The sequence below is a fragment of the Crinia signifera genome, chromosome 5 (assembly GCF_055691185.1).
Source record: "Crinia signifera chromosome 5, ASM5569118v1, whole genome shotgun sequence".
Taxonomy (NCBI): Eukaryota; Metazoa; Chordata; class Amphibia; order Anura; family Myobatrachidae; genus Crinia; species Crinia signifera.
The window spans coordinates 310,659,204-310,686,150 of record NC_139221.1 but is presented as its reverse complement, the minus strand read 5'-3'; the positions used below and the strand labels follow the sequence as shown (position 1 = coordinate 310,686,150).

The following is a 26,947-nucleotide window of genomic DNA, read 5'->3' as shown; positions in this document are numbered from 1 at the left end:
AAAAAAGATTAAACTATTGTCTAATACTGGGGCACTATGAGTCCCAGCAAGCCTCCCCCGCAAGCTGGGACTTGGAGAACCACAAGTCCCAGCCTGCAAGGCATTAAAGGGCCTGCTGGGTCTTGTAGTGCCACAGTATTAAAAATAGTACAATAAAACACACTGACACATACTTAAAATAAAACTTTAATACATACAAAGCCCACACATACTAATACTTACCTATCTTCTTTCCGTAGGTAGCCCTGGTCCTGTGTCGTCTTCTGGTCCTGTGTCGGCGGTCTTCTGGACCCATATCGACGTCCTTCTTCAAGGCGACGTCGCTGTCGGCGATGGCGTCCGGATCCGACGAAATCCATGTGGAAGCTGTGGAAGGAAACCATACTCACCTGTCCCAGGGCGACGTAGTCCAGGTAAGGGTCTTGGCAAAAAAACAAACCGACACCCGAAACCCTTCCGGACAGTAGGAGCCGCACGGTGTTTGTGTACATCGTGCGGCTCTGCCTCCCGAATGCCGCTATTGGCCGCCTTGCATCTGGCCTTCTGTCGCTAACCTCTACTCTAATATCCAGCTATCAGCACATTCTGACAACTTGCCCTATATCAGAAATGAGTGGGATTCATACCTAGTATTCTTACAAAGTTACATAGTAGGTGAGGCTGAATAAAGACTTGCGTCCATCTAATTCAACTTATGTTTATAGTAGCTTATAGTAGCTTATCCCTTGTTGTATAGTATGTTCTGATATTTTAAAGACAGATTATGTTACTTATTCATACCCATGGATGTTTTTAACCAATAAATGTTTATCCAGTCCTTATTCTGCCGACACCAGGAAGAGAGTTCCAAAGTTTGACTGCTCTGACTGTAAAGAAATTTTTTCTTCTAGATGAACAAAATCTTTTTTCTTCTAATCTAAACTCGTGCCCTCGCGTCCTAGATTCCTTTCTAGTAGAAAAAAGGGTGTTTGACGGTTCCTTATGTTGGCCCCTAATATATTTATACATGTTGTTTTCTCTAGTGTAAATAGTCCCACATTGTTTAATCTTTAATAGTCCCAAATTGTTTAATCTTTCCTCATAGCTTAAAATCTCCATTCCGCTAATAAGCTTTGTTGCTCTTCTTTGGATTTTTTTCTAATTCTATGATGTCCTTTTTATAGTGCGGGGCCCAGAACTGCACTGTGTATTCGAGGTGCGGTCTAACCAATGATTTGTACAGAGGCATAATTACTTTTGAGTCCCTAGTTTCCATGTCCCTTTTAATACATGCTAGAATTTTGTTGGCCTTTTTTGTTGCTATATTACATAGAGCACTACACCCCAGTTATTTGGACTCCTAGATCCTTTTCGAGTACTGATTTACCAAATTCATCCCCACTTAGGTTATAACTAGCACACTGGTTATGTCTCCCAAGGTGCATGACCTTGCATTTGTTCACATTGAACCTCATCTTCCACTTTTTTGCCCACTCATCTAGATTGTCAAGATCATTTTGAAGCGTGGTGACATCTTCTGATGATTTAATAAGTCTGCTCAGTTTTGTATTGTCCGCAAAGATGGATACATTGCTGAGTAACCCCATCCCAATATCGTTAATAAAAATGGGTCCCAAGAACCAAATCCTGTGGCACTCCACTTAGTACTGGTATCATATTTGATACGGCACTGTTCACGACCACTCTTTGTTCTCTATTACACAGACAGTTCCTTACCCATCTACATGTATTTGCCCCTAATCCCATGTCCTCCATTTTATTTATCAACCTCTTGTGTGGTACTGTTTCGAAGGCTTTAGCAAAATCTAGGAAAATCCCATCTACAGCGTTTCCATTATCAAGGTTTTTGCTAACCTCTTCATAGAAACCAAGTAGATTAGTTTGGCATGAACGATTTTTCATGAACCCATGCTGGTTATTACTGAGTAAACTATGAAGGTCTAAATATTTCTGGATACCATCTCTTAAAAATCCTTCAAATAGTTTACCCACTATTGATGTTAAACTAACAGGTCTGTGATTAGCGGGATCCTTCTTTTTTCTTTTTTTGAATAATGGCACAACCTCTGCTATTCTCCAGTCTTTTGGTACCTTTCCTGATGATAGTGAATTATCAAAGATATAATGTAGAGGGAAAGCTAATTCCTCCCATAATTCCATTAGTACCCTAGGATGTATCCCATCGGCCCCAGGTGATTTATTTTTTTGGACTTTGCTGAGCCTCATTATTATTTCCTCAGTAGAGAATTCAATATTGAGGTCCGGCTTGTTCATCCCATTTGTGGTATGTGTGCGTTCCACTGTCTGCTCTCCCTTAGTAAACACTGATGAGAAGAACTCATTTAACAGTTCTGCTTTTCCATTGTCCTCCGTAAAACTTTTTCCATTGGTATTGGATAATGGGCCTATGTTGTCCTTAATTATATGTTTACTATTTATGTATTTGAAAAACTTCTTGGGGTTAGTTTTACTTTCAGTGGCAATGCGCTCTTCATAATCCCTTTTAGGTACTTTGATTACCCCTTTGCAAATGTTGTTTGATTCTTTGTATTTGGTGAATGCCTCCTCATTTAAGTTATTTTTATAGAATTTAAATGCTCTTGTTTTGTTGTTGATTGCTGACCTAATTTTTTTGTCCAACCATGGTAGCTTTTTTATTGAATTTACTCATACTTACTTTAGGAATGTATTAATAGTTAATGATTAGAGTATCCCACATTTCCTCAAAAACTGTTTCCCACACAATTTTTTTTAGGGCTTCTCTTAATAATTCGAAGTTAGCTTTTCTGAAGTTTAGTATTTTTGTCGATCCTTTATGATGTAATTTACTGAAGTTAATTTCCAGTGAAACCATTGTGGTCACTGCTCCCTAGGTGTTCAATTACTTTTGTGTTTGAAACTAAATCTCTTTTATTTGTTAGAACCAAATCCAATAATACCTTATTACGAGTTGGAGCTTCTACCGTTTGTGTGATAAACTGGTCTTTAAGTAAGCTTAGGAACCCATTGCTTCTTGCTGCTTTACATGTTTCGTTTTTCCAATCAATATCAGGTAAATTAAAATCACCCATAATTAATACCTGACCCTGATCTGATGATTGTTTGATTTGGTTTAAAAGAAGAGACTCGTCCCCTTTGTTTATGTTCGGTGGTCTATAGCATACCGCCATTAAAATTCTGTTATTAGGTTTTTTGTTATTGTTGGTTATCTCTGCCCACACGGCCTCCGTGCCTGTGCTCATTTCTTTCTCACAAGATGTTAAGTTATTTTTTACATATAGGCACACCCCCGCCCTTTCTATTTTCCCTGTCTTTTCTGTAGAGTGTATATCCCTCCATGTATAATGCCCAATTGTGCGACTCGTTACACCATGTTTATGTAATACCAATAATGTCATAATCGTCCCTAGTGACCAGTTTCAAGTTCCCCAATTTTACCTGCTAAACTTCTTGCATTAGCCAGTAGGTATTTTAATTTATGTTTATTTTTATTTGCGTCCCTAACATTGTGTTGAATTTCTCCTCTGGACTTATTTGTATTCCTTACTAACTTTCTCGTACCCACCTCCCCCTTAGTAGACTCTCTACAGGCCTCCCCACCATTCCCACTGTCCGACCTATTTACAGTTTTGAAACTTCTTCCTATGTCATTAACTCCTTCCCAGTGTTCCATGAACACAAATTCCTCCTTCCTACACCAGTCCTTTAGCCACACGTTTACCTCCCTGATCTCCCTCTGCCTCCCTGGTCTAGCGTGTGGCACTGGTAATAATTCTGAAAATATTACCCTAGATGTCCTCGCCTTTAATTTCATACCTAATTCCTTATACTCTTTCATGAGGACATCCAACCATTATTTTTGTCATTGGAACCTATGTGTACCAAGACCGCTAGGTTGCTCCCAGCCCCTCCCAACAATCTGTCTACTCGTTCCGCGATGTGCCGTACCCGAGCACCAGGGAGACAACAGACTGTACGGCGATCACGGTCCCGATAGCAGATTGCCCTGTCTGTTCTCTGATGATAGAATCCCCTACCACCACTATCTGACTTTGCACCTCCCTGTCTGTCATCCTGTTAGAGCTAGAGGGACCGCTCCTCTGGTTGCTAGAGGAAACAGTCTCATCCAGCTCCGTCATTTCGTCGCTATCCTCCACCGAAACTTCGTCCAACCAGGCGAATTTATTCAGGTGTGATAGATCCGAGATGTCGTGCCTGTCCCTCCTGGCCCTCTTTTTCCTCTTTCTGACCGTGACCCAACTGGCTGCCTGATCATCCTCATCTACCGGTGGCCGTATCGGCAACTCCTCCACCGTTCAATCTAAGCTTTGCTCGAGATTGGAAGTATCCCTCAGTTGCTGAACGGTCCCCTCTAGATCAGTGACCTGGGCTTCCAGGGCGGACGTTCGCTCACATCTCCTGCAGATGCCGATGATACATGGGAGTCAAGGCCCCAATATACTACCACGATTTGGGCTGATTTCACCTGTTCATGAGGGAACAAGTCAAGAAATCGGCCCAAACTAGGTGCGTGTGATGTCCCCTCAGGCCCGATGCTCCCTCAGGTCTGATGGTCGGACTGTCATTCAGGTGCAACCGACCTCCCGGCGGTGGGGACATGTAATCCATTACATGTGAAAGGACCACATGTGATGTATAGCATGAGACCCTGCTGCCAGGAAAGGTCCGGGGTGGCTCTCTGGGGTTCGGCTAACCAAACACTGCTGCGAGGAATTGCAGTAGTGTATGGTCAGCTTTAGCCCTTGCCAGTCCCAGCATCTCTACTTGACAGTTTCTTATTATCTACAGGATATACTACACTTCAGACAAATTAATGGGAATTATTTCTACCCCGCAAAGCCCAAAGTGTGGTGCTCATGATCGTACCTTTTGGCACCTTTTATCATCGTGTCCACATACAGCAAACTTTTCGTCAGGTACAGTATCATAGACTTTTTAATGAGTACTGATATCCCAAAGGATGTTCCCTCGCTCACGGTATGTCTACTATCTTCCATGGGGAAACTTTAAAACCACTGACTAGGTGTTATATGATGGATCCCTGCTCCTTGGCTAAGGTCTGTCTAGCCAGGACTAGGCTAGCTAAAAACTTCCCAACTACACAATATTGGATGTCACTGGTTATTGAAATGATTTTCTATGAATTCTATTGTAGCCACTTGGAATTGGACTTTTAACCACTTTGGTTGTATGCAGGAGCTGGCTCTCCCAGAAAATTCTGTGCATGCCACTGATAAGTAGTTGTGCGCCAGCGTTGCCTCAAACTGTGCACCACTGGCGCAAAACTGTCTGGGAGCATACAGCACCCGCATACATTCGCTCACCTCCCCACCTCTCCACCCCGGCGATTGTAATACAGATCGCCGAGGCTCCACTACTGCTGCCACCAATGCCATTCACACCAGCCCTGCTTGGGGACGTTCAGGGCTGCTCTGGAGCCCTTGGGCATTTGTGTGTTTGGGCACCTGAACACACGAATACCCGAGCGCCCAAACACCCAAGTGCCCCCACCATACGGCTCTGAACTACCATGAGTGCTGAGTGGACAGTAACAGCCAAAGCCTGCCCCAGGAAAACCCGCCACTCAAGGGCTCAAAGGCAGTGGGACCACAGGAAGGAATGACTTAATAATATTTAATATATTGGTATTAATAGGAGATTCTCACCTAGCAATTTCAACATCGCCAATGGCCAATCAGAGGTACTGTAACAATCAGGGGCGTAACTAGTAGTAGTAGTAGTACGTTTATTTATAGAACTAGAACTTTGTGGGCCCCATAGCAAAATTTATAATGGGGCCCCCCCTAACTTAAGTCTCTACTAGTGCGCATTGCACCGTGTGCGGCCACCATTAGTGTGAACAGTAAAAATGTGCCCCTCAAATAGATATTTTCAAAATAAAGAATGCACACATTCTAAATAAAAGTGTGTGTCCTCGCTTCAAAGGGTAATGCCCCTCACACATTATGCGACACACCGCAAATCCCCTTGCGCATTATGCAACACACTGCAAATCCCATTACATGACACACCGCAAAACCCATTACACATTATGCGACACACCGCAAATCCCATTACACATTATGCGACACACCGCAAAGCCCATTACACATTATGTGACACACCGCAAAGCCCATTACACATTATGCGACACACTGCAAAGCCCATTACACATTATGCGACACACCTCAAAGCCCAATCCACATTATGCGACACAGCGCAAAGCCCATTACACATTATGCGACACACTGCAAAGCCCATTACACATTATGGGACACACCGCAATGCCCATTACACATTATGCGACACAGCGCAAAGCCCATTACACATTATGCGACACACCGCAAAGCCCATTACACATTATGTGACACACCGCAAAGCCCATTACACATTATGCGACACACCGCAAGGCCCGTTACACATTATGCGACACAACGCAAAGCCCATTACACATTATGCGACACACACCACAAAGTCCATTTAATAATGCAACAATAGCAGGAGTGGGGGGGGGGGGGAGGTGTGCGTGCTGCTGCAGGGCCACCATCAGGAGTTGGATAATGGGACTGTGTCTCAGGCCCAAAGACCCCAAGGGGCACAGCAGGAGATTGGTGACCCAGATACATAGCTCCTGAGCCTCAGGAGACCAGTGCTACTTCCGCCCCTAGGACTGTCTGTCTCTGCTCTGACTCTGTGTCAAGCAGATTGGGGACGGAGTCTGGCTGGCAGCCAAACTTGTAGAGACAGTGCAGCAGCATTTTGAATTTGCCGCTCACGTAAATGTAAATCACAGCTCACGGACGGCAGCCAATGAGGAGCGACTGCCGATCTGTGAGCAGTGATTAGTTCACTCACTGACAGCAGCAAATTCAAACTGCCGCTGCGATGTCTCCACAAGTTTGCCTGTCAGACTCAGTCCCCAACCTGCTTGTCAGAGCAGAGACAGACAGTACTAGGGGCGGAACTTGGAAGAAGCTCAGGAGCTTTGTATCTGCGTTTCCTGGGGACTGGAGCACGAGGAGCCTGGAGGGGAGTGGGGGTTGCAGTAGGGTAAGGTATCGGCAGCAGCCGGCGGGGGGAGGGTGCGGCGGCCGTGGAGAGTGGCTGTGCCTCTCGATGGACACAGCCACCGTCGCACATCACAGGGATTCATCCCTCGGCTGCCCTTCACTGTCAATGAGTCCCACTGCCGTGCTGAGCTAGGCAGACAGTCCCTCCTCCATCACAGTCTCCCTTCCGGACTAGCGCCCCCGCCCGGCTCCTTACTCTGCTCTGCTCTCCCCTCCGGCGAGCAGCTGAACATACAGACGGCCGCAGCTCCATAAAAAATAAAAAACCTAAGCACGGTGCAGGGGAGTGCTTGCTGTCTATTGCCCCCCCCCCCCCAGCCACCGGGCCCCATAGCAGCTGCACCCACTGCACCCACGGTAGTTCCGCCACTGGTAGCAATTAACTGCCAAGTCAACAAAACACAAATGCACAAATGCAATATTCTATAGTAATATAAAAATGGAACTTATTGGAGAAGGCCGGAAGGACTCTACACTCTTACACACATGTTACGCACATGATATATCAGCCCCACCGGCAGCGCAACATGGTACTAGAGATAGATTTTGCTTTGCAATCCTTACTGAATCACCCCCCTGATCCCCTAGTGCAGGGGTTCTCAAACTCAGTCTTCAGGACTCCACACAGCTCATTCTTTTCAGGTAACCCAGCAGATGCACAGGTGCATTCATTACGCATTGGCACATTTTAAAAGATCCACAGGTGGAGCTAATTATTTCACCTGTAATTCTGTGAGGAGACCTGGAAAACATGCACTGTGTGGGGTCCTGAGGAATGAGTTTGAGAACCTGTGCCCTAGTATAACACATTGCCATTAGTGTCATAGTGTAATACATCTGTGATCGCTTAGTGTAGTCTAGTACACTGCCACTAATCTCCTTGTATAATACATGGGATGTTCTTAAAAGGTCTACAGTGTCTATATTGACAATCAATAGCCAAATGTTGCAATAGGTTGACACAAACAAAGGGTTGACATGCACTAAGTCGACATTTCCTAGTGCATGTCAGAAAGGTAATATCCAGGGCTGCTTTGGTTACAGAGTGCCAGTGTACTATCAAGGTCCCGTCCAAAGTGACCTTGGAAAAACCTGCATTGACACAGTGAAACGCGTCAGCTGCCTACCGTCACCCACTTAGATGGGACCTTGAAGGTACACCAGCACAAGTAATTTGATGATTATTACATGTATTGTGAATCTGAGGTTCTTACCTTGACAATGTCCCTAGAAGAAAGCTCATTGTCACTGTTATGTCCCATTTCTGCGGCAAACACCTGCGCGGACACCAGCATTAGGACAGCGAAAAGTAAGAGGGTTTTCATGTCTCCTGTTTTCTGGGGGAAAAAAAAAATACAACAATCTCACAGACTGCAGTACTAGATGGGCTGCACTGTCTCTGAGTCAGGGTGGAAGGGTGATGCTTGGTGCTCTAACTGACGAGAACAGCCTGATATCAAATATGGGTCATTGGGTTGACCAAATTAAGGTTAAAATACATTAGGTCGACCAATAAAGGTTGACAGGCCTTAGGTCGACACCGAAAAAATGTCAACATGCCTAAGGTTGACAGGGTCAAAAGGTCGACACAAACATTAGGTCGACATTGGGAAGGTCAAAATTTAAAAGGTTGACCCCAGGTCAACCTTTTGGGTTTTCAGGGTTTTTTCATAAATATCAACATAGTTGAGATGGACACCTCTTGGCTCGCATGGCTCGTTGCAGTCGCCATGCTTCTGGCCCAGTGCCTCGCTATGCTCGGCACATTATTATTTTCTCCCTGCAAGCCCTAGTGGATGGTAGGGCATGAAATTCCACCTGTCGGCACATGTCGGCTCATGAAAAACGTGAAAAACCCTGGTTGACCTTTTGACTGTCCACCTTCCCAATGTCGACATAATGTATGTGTCGACTGTATGACCCTGTTGACATTAGCCACAATGACATTTTGTCTGTTTCAACCTAAGGCCTGTGAACCTTCAGTGGTCAACCTTAATGGTGTTGACCTAGTGACCATATCCCCTGATATCAGGGATGTATCTGCAACAGAAGATAAGAAGTGCCAGTCAGCAGGATCAGTAACACATAAGACACTTAAGGGGGTATTCAATGTGACCTAGTCTCGTTCTCGGTCAGCTTGACCGAGAACATGCAGACGGGATTCAATGTCCCGCCTGCAGCAGGACGAGAAGGGGGTGTGGCCACAAGTTGCAGCCGGGAAGAGGCGAGCTGCAGCCGGCAGCTCGTCACTTCCCGGCCATTCTTGGGAGAACGAGCCCGACAGCTTGTGATGTTGGGCTCGTTCTGCCGAGATACCCTGCTCAATGCTGTCGGGGAAGACAGCATTAAATAGGGCCCGGCGGGCATCTCCCCGACGGGAGATGTTTGCCGGTGATTGAATACCCCCCTTAATCATTGAAAGTTTTCCAATGTAACTACAGTAAGACGTTGCTGAAGGCTGCAGAGCAGGATGATTACTTACTGTAATAGAAGGCTCTGCAGGTACGGTCTCTCCAAGCGTGGTATACTTCACTCCCAGGAGTTCTGCACTATATATAAGAGGAGATGGGCAGCACCAGAGAATGTTCCTATTTGCTAATCTAATAAACCAAATCTATTTACCATATGGGAATCTGTGTGATGCCCCTACAGCAGTGTACCGTATCAATATGGGAATCTGTGTGACACCCCTACAGCAGTGTACCATATCAATATTAAATTATTCTCTGAGGCTTTCTCGTGTCTCATTTTGTCAAGCCTCCCTCTTCTCTTCTTTATACAGGACATACATGCGGATGACCTGCAGTGGGGTTCCGGCAGTCAAAAAACTGATGCTGGCTTCCCCACTAGGGATTCAGGGAATTATAAAAGGGGTCTGTAAGATTACTTAGTACAGCAGAGTGAAAAAGTTGAAATTGAGATATTCAAAATTGGGTAGTGTGGAAAAGTTGTGACTTGACCGGAATAAAAAACGTGCAAAAGCGTTTTGCTCTAAGTCAATATCTTCTGTTCCAGCAAGACTCGATGCATGAGATGTAATAGGAAGAGACAGTGGCGTAACTGTGGAGGGTGCAGGGGATGCAACTGCTATGGGGCCGGCCGCTGGGGGGGCCCGAGGTCCCAGCAGGCAATCCCTACACCCTTTCAACATGGGGAAAAGGGTAATAGGACAAAATTACCTGTGCACTAGTACCACATATAGTTTTAGATATTATGTACTGTATGTGTAATATTTGATGTTCCACGATTTGAATATATCAGGTGCCTCTGCACTAGTAATTGTTGTGGAGGTGCTCCCATGAAAGTAATATACAATGCAAGGGGAAAAGAGAAAGTACTCTCTTTTTTGGGGGGCACGCTTTTTATTAAAACGTTTATTCATAAATTTATTTTTTTAAAGATTTTTCTGTATGACATGACAGGACGGACACACATTTAACACAAAAATTACTGCAAGATCTCTTTACGGGATTTCTATAATAGTTGTGGATTGGTCTATATTGTTAGTAGAGATGTGCAGACTCGGATTCCAGAGATCCGAGCCCCCACGGACGTCATCATTCCGAGCCTGGTTCCGAGCAGCACTCGGAGATTCCCGTCTGACTCGGGTCCGTCCGCGTGGTCAGAACGTCATCACTCGGCGCCGGATTTCACAAGGCTTTAAATAGCGGCTGCTTCGCCCGCTATCTTCACTCCAGTCTAGTAGTGGGTTGGGAGAGGGTGTGTTGGTGCTGCTGCTGGGGCTTAAACTTGAGCTTGACCTTGACCTTGAACGCAATATTTTTTATTCGCTGGGGCTGTCTCTCAGTGCTGCTGTGTAGTCTAACTGTGTACTTGTAGTACTACTGTCTCCTCTGTGCGGTCTACCTCTGGTGTGCTGTGCTTTAATTATTTTATTCGCTGGGGCCGTCTCCCTCAGTGCTGCTGTGTACTCTGTTCTCCTTTCTGCTTATGGTGGGCTCTCCCTACCAAGGAGGACAGTCTAACTGTGTACCTGTAGTACTACTGTCTCCTCTGTGCTGGGGCCTACCTCTGGTGCTGTGCTGTAATATATATTATATGAATAATTAATTATATTATATATAGTCCACTGGTGCTGCCTGCACTGAATCTGCCAGTATTATTTAGTTACTCAGTCCACTGTTGCCACTGGCAGTGCTACTGCCTACCTAGTGTACCTACCTAGTACATACTAGGCTGCTATATCTAATTTAATAAAAAAATAATACTTGTGCTGTGTGGGACTGTAAAAAATAATTCCATGCTGCTGGTGCACTGACGTGTGCCACTGAGTGCCACTGCCAAGCAGTACCTAATAATACAATTAATTATTATAAATTCTGCTGGTGCACTGCATAAAGCTACTGGTGGTGTGTAATATAATTACCTTTTGTGGTGACCACTGGCAGTGCTACTGCCTGCCTACCTACCTAGTAGTTTATTTTCTCCACCTACTAGGCTGCTATATTATTAATACTTAATTAATTGAATTCTATATAGTCCACTGGTGCTGCCTGCACTGAATACTGTGAATAGAGGTTGCCAGTATAATTTACTCAGTCCACTGTTGCCACTGACAGTGTTACTGCCTAAGTGTACCTACCTAGTAGTACAACTACATACTAGGCTGCTATATCTAATTTAATTAAAAAATAATACTTGTGCTGTGTGGGACTGTAAAAAATAATTCCATGATGCTGGTGCACTGACGTGTGCCACTGAGTGCCACTGCCAAGCAGTACCTAATAATAAGATTAATTATTATAAATTCTGCTGGTGCACATACTAGTATTGCTGACGTATCAACCTGTCTGGTGCCTAGTACTGCCATATCTACCTGTCTGGTCTGGGGCCCACTGCCTAATACTGCCGTATCTACCGTTTGTTTTGGGTCTCACTGCCTAATACTGCCGTATCTACTGTCTGTTTTGGAGCTCATTGCCTAATACTGGCGTATCTACCATCTGTTTTGGGGCCCTACCGCTGCAATACCACTCTTACATGAGCTACGTGTTTGTGCCGCACACTTGTGTGACTTAGCATAGTTATCCAGCTACCTCGGTGCAACCTTTTGCCCTAAAAACAATATTGTGAGGTGTGAGGTGTTCAGAATAGACTGGAAATGAGTGGAAATTAATGTTATTGAGGTTAATATAGCGTAGGAGCAAAAAAAAAAAATTAGAACCCAAAACCCAAAAAATCCAAACACAAAACACTTAGGAGGTGTTTTGCCGAAACCCATTAGAACCCAAAACATCAAAGTAATCAGAATCCAAAACCCAAAACCTGAAAAGTGGCCGGTGCACATCCCTAATTGTTAGGCTTACCAATCTGGAGGTATTCTGATTGGGAGCTGCCAATCACACAAAAAGAGGTACCACAGTGTATAAAGTGGACCACAAATATTTAAATAACGTATTTTACATCAAAATATATGTTTGTAGTGCTTTTTCTCTTACTGGTATTTTTGAAGAGATAAAAGAAGGAGTCCCTTCTTTTTAGGTGGGATTTACCAATGGGATTTTCATGAGAGAGTGCTCTCTATGCAGCCAGAGGTTGGTACATAAAGAGAGGAATAGAATAGGATGAATTGGTGTCAGTACATCCCTGCAATTTGTTTGTTTCACGGTGACTGCTGCTGATTGCTCTATCCGGACTCTATGCTAAGTGTGTCGTATCAGTTCAGGGGTGCCTGCATGTGTGCCGTATAATTTCATGGGTGCCCCCATGTGTCCCGTATCAATCTAGGGGTGCCGCCATCTGTACCGTATAATTCCAGGGATGAGCCAAGTCTGCCGGATAATTCATGGGGTGCTGCCAAGTGTGCCGTATCAGTCCAGGGGTGATGCTAAGTGTGTCGTATAATTCCAGGGGTGAGCCAAGTGTGCCGTATAATTAATGGGGTGCTGCTAAATCTGCCGTATCAATCCAGGGGTGCTGCCACCAAGTGTGCCGTATAATTCCATGTGTGCTGTATCAGTCCAGGGGTTCTGCCATCTGTGCAGTATAATTCCATGTGTGCCGCCATGTGTGCTATATCAGGTCGCGGGAGGGGGGGTCGCGGGGGAGGGGGTGTTTTTGCCGCGAAACGCGGGAGGGGGGTTAGCCGCGAATCGCGGGGGGTGTGTGTTTTTGCCGCGAATCACGGGAGGGGGGGTCGCGGGGGGGGTTTGCCGCGAATTGCGGGAGTCGCGGGGGGGTATGCGGTGGGGGGTGCTCACCTGGTGGCTGTGGAGTAGCAGTGCTGGCCAACATGGGGAGGCAGAGGGTGTCTGGCACTGTCTGTGGGCTTTACTGGGCTGGTTCTCTGTCATGTGAGTCAGTCATGTGAGTCAGAGGCTCCACCCAGCGTTGGAGGGTCAGACACACTTCGAGACACAGATGTAGCCAAATATATAAGATATATAGAGAGAGAGAGTTCCAATAAAGGAGGCACACGGATGGATACTTTAAACAACAAGTGTATTCAGGGCATAGCACAATTCAAGCGCTTTCGGGGAAACATCCCCATCATCAGGATAGCAGCCCCTTACAGGAATCGTAGACAACAGTGTGACATTAGACAAACACAGATTTATACATACCCGCTCCTTCAGCACGCCACGCTGCAGTTCGTCCACCCAGCGCCACCTCATCCTGCTTCCTGTAGTTCGCCGGACGTTGTCACCAGAACGCAGCCTCCTGCGTTCCAGATACTCACTTCCGCATTCCACCAGTCCGCCTGAGGGCTCCATCTGTCACTGGGGGGCTTGGCATTGGCGATCGTGGAACTGTGACAAAGCAGAGGGACACACCACATTAATACAAATATGACCGCAGTGATAAATGCAAATATATCTGAGAAAAAAACAATAAAAATACATGTAGAAAAAAGACATACAGTATACAGAAAATATAATAATCAATGGTGGCTTATTATGTGGGAAACATTTAAATTGACTAATGCTCCACTGGGGAAATGACTAATAAACTGGCAGTAAAACAGACGAATTAGGCCAAACTATTCCATTTATTTTATCATTGAGACCTCCGGGTCTGATAAATAGGATAAATTGGAATAGTTTGGCCTAATTCGTCTGAAACCGTAGTCAAATTAAACTCAAAGTTGACAAGACAAGGGAGATAAATGGGATGGGGGGAAGGGGGTAGAGCTAGGGAAGAGAGGGAGGTGGAGTAATGGGTATGGAGGAGAGCCTCCTGACTGGTAGTGAGGATTTTCTCTAGTCTGTTTAATGATATGTATTGGCGGTCTGCGTCATGAGGGTTCTATTGGTATATGGCCCTTGTAGGTGGTGGTGGTTTTAAAGTCCAGCCAAGCGAGCCAAGTAGCCGCATAATCTGTTTTTCTAATGCTAAACAATATATATCTTCCAGGGTTCTGTAAAATTCTATCCTCTGGAACCATTCCCACACCGTGGGAAGCTCTGGAGATCTCCAATGGACCGGTATCACAGCTCTTGCTGCATTGTTTAGGTGTTTGAGAAGTGATTATTTTGTATTTTGAAGGAGGAGTAGTTGTGTTGGAGAGTAGCCAGAAATCAATATTATTTGGGGTTTGAAACCCCAGTTTCTCAGAGGAAAGTTGAATAACTCTATTCCAAAAGGTCTTGATCAGGGGGCAATCCCACCATATATGTACCAGAGTCCCCCATTCCCCGACACAACAGAGGGGGGAGACTGGGGGGGGGGGATTATTTTATGCAATATAGTGAGGCACCAATACCACCTAGTAAGCAATTTGTACTGCATTTCCACTACCTCTAAGCTCGTAGAACAGTGTGCCATAATGCCACAGTGTTTTTTCCAGTTTATATGTATCCCCCGGGGGGAGAGATCAGAATCTCAGGCTTACAATAGGAAGTGATGTCTGTGGTATAATTATGTAGTATAATCTTGTAGATTACTGATATGACATGCACGGGCTCAGAGGAGCGGGAACACAGCACCTCAAAGTAAGATCTTTTGTCAATGCATCAGATGACCTCTGTGAATGTAGAAAATGACATAATTGGAGATAAAACCAGAAGTCTGTTGAGGGGATATAATTATCTGTGCATAGGTCACTAAAGGTAATAATCTTTCCCTCTGAAATCAGATGCATCACCCTGGTCAGGCACGCCAGTCGCCATCTAGTGGGCACCCGTCCCGTGATGCCCGGTGGGACGTTTGGGTTGTTAAGAAGCAGTAGGGAGTCCGGAGAGGAGAAATCCAGTTTGTAGCGCAGAGATCTCCAGAAAGCCAGTGTGGGGCCGACCATCAAATTAGTAGATTGATTAATGACAGGAAGCCATGGAACCGCCTGGAGGCATAGGCCTGAGGACCATCTTTCCAATTCAACCCATTGTTTCAGACATGTATCTGCTCTTGACCAGTCCAGGATCCTATGAAGGACCGTAGCCTGGTGTTAGGCCGATATCATGGGTAGTTGTTGGCCTCCCTGGGATCTCCCGCGAAACAGGAAGCAATGTTTGAATCTGGGCCTTCTGCCACCCCAAACAAATCCACTAATAGCCCTGTGAGTGTCTACTAAGTACTTTGGGGGGAGTTGTAATGGTATAGTCTGAAAGAGGTAGCATATTCTGGGTAATATATTCATTTTCACAATATTTTACGACCCAACCAGGAAAATTTCTGTGGGAGCCAATGTGTAGTTTCTCTGCACAACGTTTGTAACAGGGGAACATGGTTAAGAGTCACTGTCTTTGATAGAGAGGAGGGAATAATAATGCCCAGATATTTAATATGTGTTGGATGCCATGCAAAGGGGAATTTGGGGATCAGGGACGAAACTAATTCATCAGAAAGAGAAATATTAAGAGCCATAGATTTGGTGTAACTGATCTTAAAGTTTGACAATGTGCCAAACCGAGAAAATTCCCCCATGAGCAGTGCTTTTTTTCAGCAGGAACCAGCAGCAACTCAGTTCCTGAACCTCTATTTAAATATGACATCATCAGGAACTGAAAATGTACTTTTCACAAGATAAGTTTTATTTTAAAGTCACCTGTGAGTTCCTTTGTTTCTAAATACAATATATACATCTATCTCTCCCTCCCTCTCTCTATTATATATGTATTTTTTTTGTTTAATTGATCCACCCCCAGACCTGGAGTTCCTGAACCTATTTTTCCAGAAAAATAGTACTGCCCTTGAGGTTGGGCAGTGAAACGGCTGGGTTCGTGATAACTGCCAGGAGGTCATAAGTGAATAAGGCTAAGTGATGTTTTGTAGTCCCAACTGTCAACCCTTCAATGTCTGGGTTTATTCTGATGGCTCTGCCCAGGGCCTCAATACAGAGAATAAATATTAATGGTGACAGTAGGCAACATTGTCTAGTGACATTGGAGATGATTATTGGGCTGGAGAGTATTCCGTTAACTCTTACTTAAGCCGAGGGAGATCTGTATAGGGCAAGGATTTTTTACAAAAAATTCTCATCTATTCCTAGGCGACGCAATGTGGCCTCCATAAACACCCAGTCTATGCGATCGAAGGCCTTTTCGGCATCTGTGGAAAGGAGCATTATAGGGATCTTGGTCATCTGGGCATGCGCTATCAAATCGAATACTCTTATAGTGTTATCTCTTGCCTCCCTCCCCTGTACAAAACCAACCTGGTCAGGATGTATCACCCCTGGCATCGATATTCTGATTTTTAATGGACGCTTCCTATTTAAAAGAGACCACAACTGCATTCTACTAAATACACAACATTGGATGTGTCACATGTAATAAAGTCTCTGTGACTTGATTGATGGTTATTTCGGTGGTCTTTGATTTTTCCGACTTCACATTTTTGCAGCCAATACATGTACCACATCTGTGGAATCCTTTTGTACGGACTAACGACTTTCTATACTCAGGTAGACAGCTTTTTACCAAGGTGTTTGTCAGATTGGCTGATTTTCTGTAAACAAACTTAGGCCATTCAGGTAGAAGTTCTTTCAATATAGGGTCACACTTTAATAGATGCCAATGCTTCCTTAATGATTTTTCCAAGTCTTTATGGCATTGATCAAACTGAGTGAAAAGGGCAAACTGAAGTTTGTCTATGTTTCTATCTCCTTGTATAGTTTTATCCACGGTTTTCTCTTGGAATAGGATTTTTCTATCCTTTTGGTTGATTTCTTCAATCACCTTATCCATTTCTGTGCCTTGATGTCCTTTTTATAGGAATTCATTTTTTTAATTTCAAATTCTGTGAGCGAAGAACTTCAGGCTCACTGCAGTTTCTTTTTAAATGGAGGAATTGGCTCTTTGGCACTCCTTTCAGCCATGGACGGTGATGTTGGCTATTTGAAGGAATAAATGTGTTAACATCAGTAGGTTTATGGTAAGTTTTTGTATGTATGGTTTGGTTATTGGTATGAATGGTTAAATCGAGAAAATCAACTTCTGATTGACTAAAATCGAATGGGAATTTGATATTATGATCATTCTGATTTAATGTTTCTGTAAACAGATGTAGTTACTGTTCTTCTCCCTGCCAAATAAGCAAGACATCGTCAATATAGCGATTACACTTACGGAGTTTTGTGCCCCAAGCCATGCTCCCATAGATGGAGTCCTCCTCCCATCTAGACATGAATAAGTTAGCATAGCTTGGAGCAAATTTTGTGCCCATCGCGGTTCCTCTTAATTGTAGGTAGTATTTACCTTCGAAATAGAAGAAATTGTTGTATAAAATGAAAATTATTGATTCCAGTATGAATTCCTTCTTCTCTGTGGTGTAATATGTTTTCTCTAGGTAGAAGCTTACCGCTTGTATGCCATCCTCCAGTGAGATACAGGTGCATAAGGAGGTTACATCTCCTGTAGCTAAGCATTTCTGTTCATCCCAGATTTGTTCCTGTAATATTCTTAAGATATCACCCGTATCCTTGGTATATGAACGATTGAGTATTACTATTGGATGCAGGAATGAGTCAATCAATGCAGATAAATTTGAAGTGAGTGAATTAGTTCCAGCTATGAATGGTCTTCCGGGCGGATTTTCACATTTTTTATGTATTTTTGGTAAAACATATATATTTTTTTAAAATACTTTTTATTGAAAAGTTTTTCTGTTAAGTATACATATATCAAAATCTGCAGTATGTACAAATCGTAAATCATTACAATTTAACATCAAATATGAAGCATTGTGACAATTCTAGTAAGTCGTTTTCTATGATCTAGTTATTCTGTGACTAAAATATTATTATAACAACTTGCACATAATGCATTAATTCAAAGCTTTTATCTGAAAATTTTGACAATAAACATAAGACATAAGAGGGGGGGGAGGAGGAAAGGAAGGGAGGAAAAAGGGGGAACCATCAGTGGTAAAATAATATCTCAATTTTTAAACATACTGTATATGTTTAAATATCTACATATCTGCTATGAATAATAAACCATATTACATCCATATAGTCAAGAAGAAGCAGGTAGATTAAGATTTTCAAATACTGAAAGAATATGCGTTTTAATGGAGAGTTCGAGAGTGTCTATAAACAAAGACCATTGTTGATAATTTTTTTGAGCTCCAGCGACTAAGTCCAATTTTGGATATTTACGTTCAAAATATAGTATTTGTAGAAGTTTTTGTTTAACCATTAATAGTTGCGGGCCAGTTTTCTTGGTCCAATGGATCAGAATGCACTTTCTCGCCACTGTTCGAATTACGATAAATAAAGGAAGCTAAGTCCCAAAAGTGCTGAGGGTTCTGGAGACAGTGCCATGTGAAATGTAGTGTAGAGAAAAGTTAAATTTTACACCAAAACCTCTTTATTTTATAACAGTCCCACATACAATGTGCAAAATCTGCTGCATTTACACCGCATTTTACACATTGACCTGTTTCTTCCGGTAACATATGTCTACGCCTGTAGGGTGTAAAATATGCTCTGTGTACTGTTCGTAGATAAACCTCCTGTAGGTATACAGAATTTAATGATTTTAAAGAAATTGAGTGAAGACCAATAATGTCATCTAGTCTAGATATTCTGTATTAGGTATATCTTTTGCCCATTTTTCTAATAATAGTCGCCACTGTATATGATTCATACAGTTCTTCTTCATCAATAATAAATACAGCTATTTCACTTTGTACTGTTTAACCAAAATAAAGTTAAGAGGTGAATCTATGGATGTTACCTGTGACATAGTTATAGGCGTGGTACTTTTATTGATGTTAAATAGTGTCTGACTTGAAAATACATGAACTAATGTGTGAGGGGTATCATACATTTTTGTGAGAGATCTGAAAAGGTAAGAATAGAGCCTCCTGGGTCAAAAATTTTATTTGATGTATCTAGGCCTTTAGCCTTCCAAGAGTTAAACAGGGAATTAGTTACTGAAGGGGGAAAATATGGATTGCCCCACAGGGGAATAAATTGGGGAAACAAAAGGGTTTCTGACACATTTTGTGTTTATAAGCATCCATATATTGTAAGTATCCCTAAATAAGATATGCAATTTGATTTCTAAAGGAATATTTGAATCAGTGCTCCTGGAGCAAATGGGTAAGAAATAGCTTGTTCTAAATCCAAATCTGTGTATGTAGATCTATTCAAAATCCAATCACAGACATATCTAAAAAATATTGCTGAAGAGTAAGTTTGGATATTATGTGATCCAAATACACCCTCCGATTTAGGGGTCTGAAGTTTTATTCTAGCTATACGTGGCCATTTATTTTGCCAAATAAATTTAGAAAACAGAGATTCCAACCGAGTAATATCTGATTTTTGTAATGCTATACTGTAGGTAACATTTGCATACAATAAAATATTTTTGGAAAGATAATTGATTGTATGATAGCAAGCCTTCCCAATAAGGATTTTCGGTAAATAATATATAGTTGGTGTAACATCATCCCTTTTTGTTATTCCATGATTCGAAAAATGTTTTTCTATAAGTTTGTTAAAGTTGGTCTTTCTATAAGTTTGTTCAAATCTTATTGGTGGAATCTTGATTGAGTTCTTTGTAAGTGTCCTTATCTTCCAGTTGTCTATTGATCTTATCTACATATTGTTCTCTGTTAAGAATGGCTATTCCCCCTCCCTTATCACAGGGTTTGATCACAATGTCTCTATCTTTACTTAGAGACTCCAAAGCTTCTTTTTCCTTCTTCGTCATGTTATTCCCTTAGTTTTTTATTAATCTTTTTTTCTATTTTTTCTAAATCATTCAGAACCAGTTTGTTGAAAGTTTCGATAAAATTCTCCTTCATATATGTCGGGTATAATTTGGATTTCTTTCTAATTTTCGGGTTAGTCATAATTCCTTTGTTTCTTGATGTTCCTTCTAATGCATCTTTGTCCTTTTGGCTTTCTTTTGTGGTGAAGAATTTCTTCAGAGTCAATTGTCTGATAAATTTTTGTATGACCACAAATTTATCAAAGATTTTGGCAGTGGATGTGGGGGCATATTTAAGACCTTTATTGAGAACCTCCTCTTCTATTTCTGTTAGAGTTCTCTTACTTAGATTAAACTCTATATTGGTTTTATTTTCCGGATCTGTATTCCTGGTCCTTCTTTTCAGGCTTTTCCTTTGGTGTAGATCTTCTTAGATGCTTTCCCCCCTCTTTTCCCTCTATGATTTTTTTATTTTATTGGAAGCTCAGTTTCCTTCTTCTCTGTTGATCTTCCTTTGTGGTTCTTCTTTTTGACTTCTCCCTTCTTTGTTCTAAAAAAGAAGTGGTGGGATCTATCCTTTTCTTTGGGGTTAGTTCTCGTGTTTGTTCTTGATGTTTCTCTATTCTTCGAAGATGTCTATTCCTATTTTCAAATGACTGGTTGATTTCCTCTCTTGGGGATTTTCTTCTATAGTCTCTTTCCGTTCTTCTGTACTTTGTGGGTTCTGAGCAATCTCTGTGTCTTTCTTCTTTGCAGGGAAGTTTAGATAAAGGAAGTATCTCTCTATATTTTTTTATTAAGTTTTTATTTATTTATATATATATTTTTTATATTTTTGGATTCCATCTATGCCCATATATTGAGCACCTAAAACCTGAGTCCCATTTATATATTGTAATTCCACTGGGGGTCCCCAGAGTAAGACCCCAGGGTAGCTCAGAAGGGTGAACTTCAAATGACTTAGCGCCACGTTAACCTTTACACCCATTTGCTCGACTAAGTGTGCTGTATAAGTCCAGGGGTGATGCTAAGTGTGCCATATCAGTCCAGGGGTGCTATTAAGTGTGCCATATCAGTCCAGGGATGCTATTAACTTAAGTGTGCCGTATCAGTCCATTGTTTGTGCCGCCCACTTGTGTCGCTTATCATAGTCATCCAGCTACTTTGGTGCAACCTTTTGCCCTAAAAACAATATTGTGAGGTGTGAGGTGTTCAGAAGAATAACGTAATGTCTGCAATAGGCATGCAGTGGGTTAAACATCCAAGACTGTTGTGTGACCTAGGGAAGCATGTGACTCGGTGGTCCAATAAGGACTTAGGGAAGGGCAGTGTTAGCTGGGATATCAGGGCAGGAAAGGGAGGAGTATTTCTCTTTCCTGAAAGTTTTCTGGTGAGTGGACCTGTGCCCCTGAGCCCTCCCTAACTGGGGAGTTAGTGTATAACTGTATTCAGTTGAGTGCTGATACATTGATTTGCTGCCTCAGTAGTGCTTTCCCTGACTATTACCATGCCATGCATACCTCCCAATTTCTGAAGATTGCAAATAGGGACTCTCACAGCGCCCTAGGGGCGTGGCCTATGCATCATCCCTGTCTCTGGTCCCCGTTCGCGGATGGGCTTGTGGTAGACACCCGGCTGCAGGTGAAGCCTTGGAGGCTCCTGCGCTGCGGCCTGCTTCCGGCCTCAGGCCCCGGGGCGGCAAGAGCCAAGGGACGGGACGCTGTGGGGCAGCTAGGCCCGGTGTTGTAGGTGAGCGCTACAGTAGCTGCAAACATTAGGGGTCGGGCAGCGTGGGCCAGGTTAGTGCGGGCAGCATTTACATGCCCTCATCGGCCCGCTGTGAGACACTGCCACCAAGGGGACATACTACTGCACGGGCTTCTGGGGGGTGGAGTCAGGGGGGATGGCAGGCTTCCACCGGTGGGGTGCGCTCTGGATCTGTGGCAGGGTCTGGGGGTGCAACCACGGCTGGAGTCTCCACTACCTCCTTTGACCCCTCTCTGCTGTCCGCAGCAGTGTCCTCCATTGCTGGGGCTCTGGTGCCCATTGTTAATACTCTGCCCCGGGAGACGGTGGGGTCCCAGACAGTTAGAGGTTTGGTCTCAGGGGGCACAAAGGAGGCCCATTCCAGGGTGCTCAGAATTCTTGCAGGCTTTCAGGGATATGGGGTCAGCTGTTGCCATTATGGAGAGGGAGACACTCTGAGGTGATGGTTCTGCACAGAGCCGCATACGTGACCGAGGCCTACGGTCCTCGGGTTCCCCTCCCCCTTTTGCATGTTTCCACAGATGTTGAGGCACAGCTGGACTACAGCGAAGAGGATTCGTTCGCTGCTGGCGAAGTCGGGGAGGACGATGTAGATGATGGGCTGCTCAGCCTGAATCTTCAGACGTCAAGTCCCCACGGATTTTCGGGTAGTGGAGTCGGCTATGGAAGCGGGCATGGATAGTGATGCTGATGTTGGTACATGGGCGGCGCGGCCTGGATTTTCAGTTGAGGGGGCTGAGCCTGTATCGGGCGGCTTATCTGGCATTTCTCAGTCGTCCGTCCCCCCCCTTTTTTTTTTCCCTTCTAGGGGGCTGACATTGGTTGGGCTCTGCGAATGCACAGCAGTCCTTCCGGTATCGAGGCATTAAGTGAGAGCCGTAGGGGGTAAATTTAGAAGGATGACTTTATGTACTTGTTCAGCCTAACCGACGAGTCCAAGTAAGCCTCCCAGGCTCGGTGTTTCTATGTCTCAATTAGATCAGCCTCAACCCCTAGATCAGTTGTTCCCAAACTATGGGCCTAGGCTCCCTGGGGTGCCTCAGGACACTTGCAGGGGTGCCTCGGGTTGGTGGCCTGGGACCAATTCAAACTATTTACATTCAATTATTTCTGGACAAAACCAGCGCTGGTGGCTGTCAATCATAAAATGTGTACAATCGGAAGCAAATCCTGCCCTTTACCACATAACTGACCCTAAGACAAATATATCAACAGAATCTACTTGATTTGATATATTTTTGGGGCCTGGGGGTGCCTTGGAAAAATTCTGATACTCTAGGGTGTCGCAATTAGAAAAAGATTGGGAACCCCTGCCCCAGATACTGTGTTCCTAATGAAGTAATTCAGCTCAGGGACCATCCTTCTCCAGGGTATTTCTCCAGAAGGGTGTGATTATTACTGCAGAATGAATAGATTACATAACATGGCGGTGGAAGCGCAGTACCAGCTAATGAGTTATTTAGGAGCATCAGCCTCTAAAGCTTGGATTAGCTGTATTCTAAGGTACAAGACCTGTCATTTGCTTTGCAATGCTAAAATTATGATGAGTGAGGGAAAGGTGACATGATTGGCGGCAGAACACATCAGGTAAGGGCATGGGCAACGCTGTGTTCTCGCACAGTTATATTCCCTTCTAAAGGGAGGGGTAGAACATAGAATATTTTGGTCTGGGGCGTGGCCACGGCGGTGCAGGAGTGAGGAGGTAGGCGCGTGAGCTCCCGGGCAGATGGAACGTATATACCCCCTGATGGTCTGCAGCCGCCTCCAGCAGCCCTAACCCGGCAGTCTCCGCAGCCACGAGCCGGCCGCAGCTTCCATTACCACGTGTCCCGTGCACTGCATATCGGCGGTCCGTCCACAGCCGCCGGAGGTGATCGCATTCCACAGCCGGGTCTCGGAAAGCTCTCAGAAGGCAAAGCGGCACAGTCACAGACAGGACGGCCGGGGGATCCCAGAGCAAGAGAGCCGTGCGGCGTGCACGGCAGAGACACGCTAGTTCACCCCTACTCTGGGGGAGCCCAGGAAGCGCAAGGCTCCAGAGGTAAAGCCTCAAGGCGCCAGTGTATATCCCAGCGTGTGCGTGTGTGGTCCGGACCAATCTAGCAGCTGGAGCCGGGGAAAGGAACGGTGAGAGAGCTCCCAGTACCCGGGAACTGTACCTGCTGCCGACCCTAAGAATAACAAGCACCTAAATCGCACAAACAGGGATTGAAGGAACATCCTAAAAAGCAGCAAGAACTGGGTGTAGTATTGACTTTTATTTTTTACATTTATATGCAAATGACATTGCCATTGTTTCCGGATTAAAATTGTCACTCACGGGGATTGCCAAAGTCAAAGCAAACCACGTGTTATGTGGGACTGTGCTTTATAGCAGTGGTTTGTCGCTGTGCTGGCCCCACTTTATGCTGGACTGTCTCTCCCTGTGACCAACTACAGGTGGTACTCAAACTGGCTGTAACCTCCTCACGCTATATCTCTACCATGTGGGACTAAAATCAAACTAAGTCCCTTGGTATAGCCTCTCCAGTCTAATTACCACACAGAGTCGGTGATCCTTGCTTGTGTTTCCCTGGACACCCAGGCCAGTGGCCAAAATTGTAATATGCCCAAAGCTGGTAACGCTGCGGCAGCTGCCCGGCTGGAGAGATATGCACGCACGCAAGGGGGAAATGCATCACAAACCCCCACAACAACTCCATCATCTACCCCTACAAAAAATAAAAGTCCTACTACAAACACAAATACAAAGTCCGAAATCACGCTTCAGCAAGTGCTGGAGGCAATAACCAACAGTGAGCAACGCCTCTCTGAGCAAATTAACACCGTACAAACAGAAATCCTTGCAGTGAAAGCAGAGCTAAAACATACAGTGGAGAGGATTACAGAAACTGAAGTACGGATATTGGCACTAGAAGAGGTAAATCAGCAATAGGGCCAAAAGTTTCAAAATATGTCACAACAAATGACAGAAATCAAGGCCAAAATGCTGGATGCCGAAGGACGCTTAAGGAGAAATAATCTCCGTTTTGTTGGGCTCCCGGAGCAACAGGAGGGCTCAGATGTACCCAAATTCATAATAAAATGGATGATCGAGAAATTTGGCAAGAATTCCTTTTCGGAACAATTTGCAGTTGAGAGAGCCCACAGGGTGCCATCTAGACCCTTACCCCCAGGTGCTCCTCCCCGCACCTTGATCGTAAAAATCCTGAACTTTCAAGACCGGGATGCCATACTCCGATTAATCCGCACGGATGGGCCCCTGCTTTGGAATGGTACCCGTGTATCTGTATTCCCAGACTTTGCTCTGGATGTCCAGAAAGACAGAGCTAAATTCACTGATATCAAGAAAAAGCTTAGGGACCACAATTTTAAATATTCTATGCTGTTTCCCTCCAAGCTAAGGGTAGTGGCGGATAATGAAACATTGTTCTTTAGCACACCCAATGAAGCGGCAAAATGGCTCGACATGCGGAGCCCAGGGGGACGGCAGCTGGCGGCTGAGTAGACCAGAAATTATACTAAGCTAGAGAAGCTGCCCACCCTGCCCGGGAGCTCCCCGCACCTTGGTGGCTTGACTAGCAGCCCCCCAACGGGTGTGAGGAGTCAGTGTTTTTAGTCTGTTGTTTCTGTTTTGTTTTGTGGAAATTTTTTTTTTCTCTCTTTCAGTGCTCTGTCTGGTTGCGTCAGGGGAAGGGCGGGTCGGGGTATAGGTATGCCTACAGGGAAAGGGTGTACAGGGAGGGGGGAGGGTCGTCACCACCCGGGGGTGGGCATGGTTGGTTTATTTGGTCCATTGTATGATAAGGTCGTAAGCACGATTAATTGTTATATTGGATATCTTTCTTTGTTCCTGTTTTTCATATACAATGAGCGATACATAGCTGACAGTGTGAGGTATGACGTCTGCAGAACTATTAGAATGTATCTTACTGGAGTCAGCTATGTGCCAGCTGGAAAAAAAAAAGTGGTATGATATTGATGCCTAAAGTGAGTAAAGCAAATAATGATTAAGTTGTTATCATGGAATATTAGAGGCCTAAACCATAAGGTTAAGCGCTCTCTAGTAATGAACCAGATTCGAACGTATGGGGCAGATATTGCATGTCTAATGGAGACGCACTTGGTGGGCGATAAACTCACGACGCTTAAACAACGGTGGGTTGGGTGGGCCTTTCATTCCCCCTTTTCCACAACGTCGCGTGGGGTGTCAATTCTTGTTAGGAAAACCCTAAATTTTGTTAAAAACCGGGTCGAAGTAGATCCAGGTGGCAAATACGTTTTTTTTAGATTGTCTTCTCAATAATATACCAATGCTTATCTTAGCAATATATATCCCCCCCCCCCCATTCTCATATGAGACATTGATTAAGGCTGTGGCCTTTATATCTCTTAACCCCACAGCTCAAGTTTTGTGTGTGGGGGATTTCAATAATATATTGGACCCTTTATTGGAAAGAATGAAAAATAGTCCCACTACTACATCTGGTGGGAACACTGCTTTTTCTAATTTTCTGGGGGATGACGGGTGGGTGGATATATGGCGTGAACGAAATCCCAATAAACTAGAGTACTCCTGCTTCTCTCCATCGTATCAGACCTTCTCCAGGATTGATTTAATATTGGTGACAAGATCTTTTATGCCCTATGTTGGTAACGTGGAGTATAAACCCCGTGGCATATCTGACCATTCGCCAATTCTCCTGGAGATCTCTGATGCAGCGGAGAGAGGCCAGGGATTTTGGAAACTCAACCCAACCTGGCTACACTCTATGGGACAGGAGGAGGATATTAAGGTAGGCTGGAAGGAATACTGGGTGATCAACCAGGGCTCATCTACAGCTGCAATCGAATGGGATGCTTTTAAAGCATACATGCGTGGGCTATACAGGAAACGTATAGCGGAAATCAAAAAGGCGAGTAAAGCACGCCTACAGAATATGGAAAATAAATGCCTGGAGTTAGAAC

General features: G+C 44.2%; 1 protein-coding gene across 1 annotated transcript in view; it reads left to right on the top strand.

Moving 5' to 3' along the window:
• LOC146079756 (uncharacterized) overlaps window positions 1-26,947 on the top strand; it is a 71,511-nt gene that overhangs the window by 7,757 nt on the left and 36,807 nt on the right. The window contains exon 2 of the mRNA XM_083186407.1: window positions 240-413. Within this exon, the coding sequence (XP_083042533.1) occupies window positions 240-413 (174 nt within the window). The remainder of the gene's footprint in view (window positions 1-239; window positions 414-26,947) is intronic.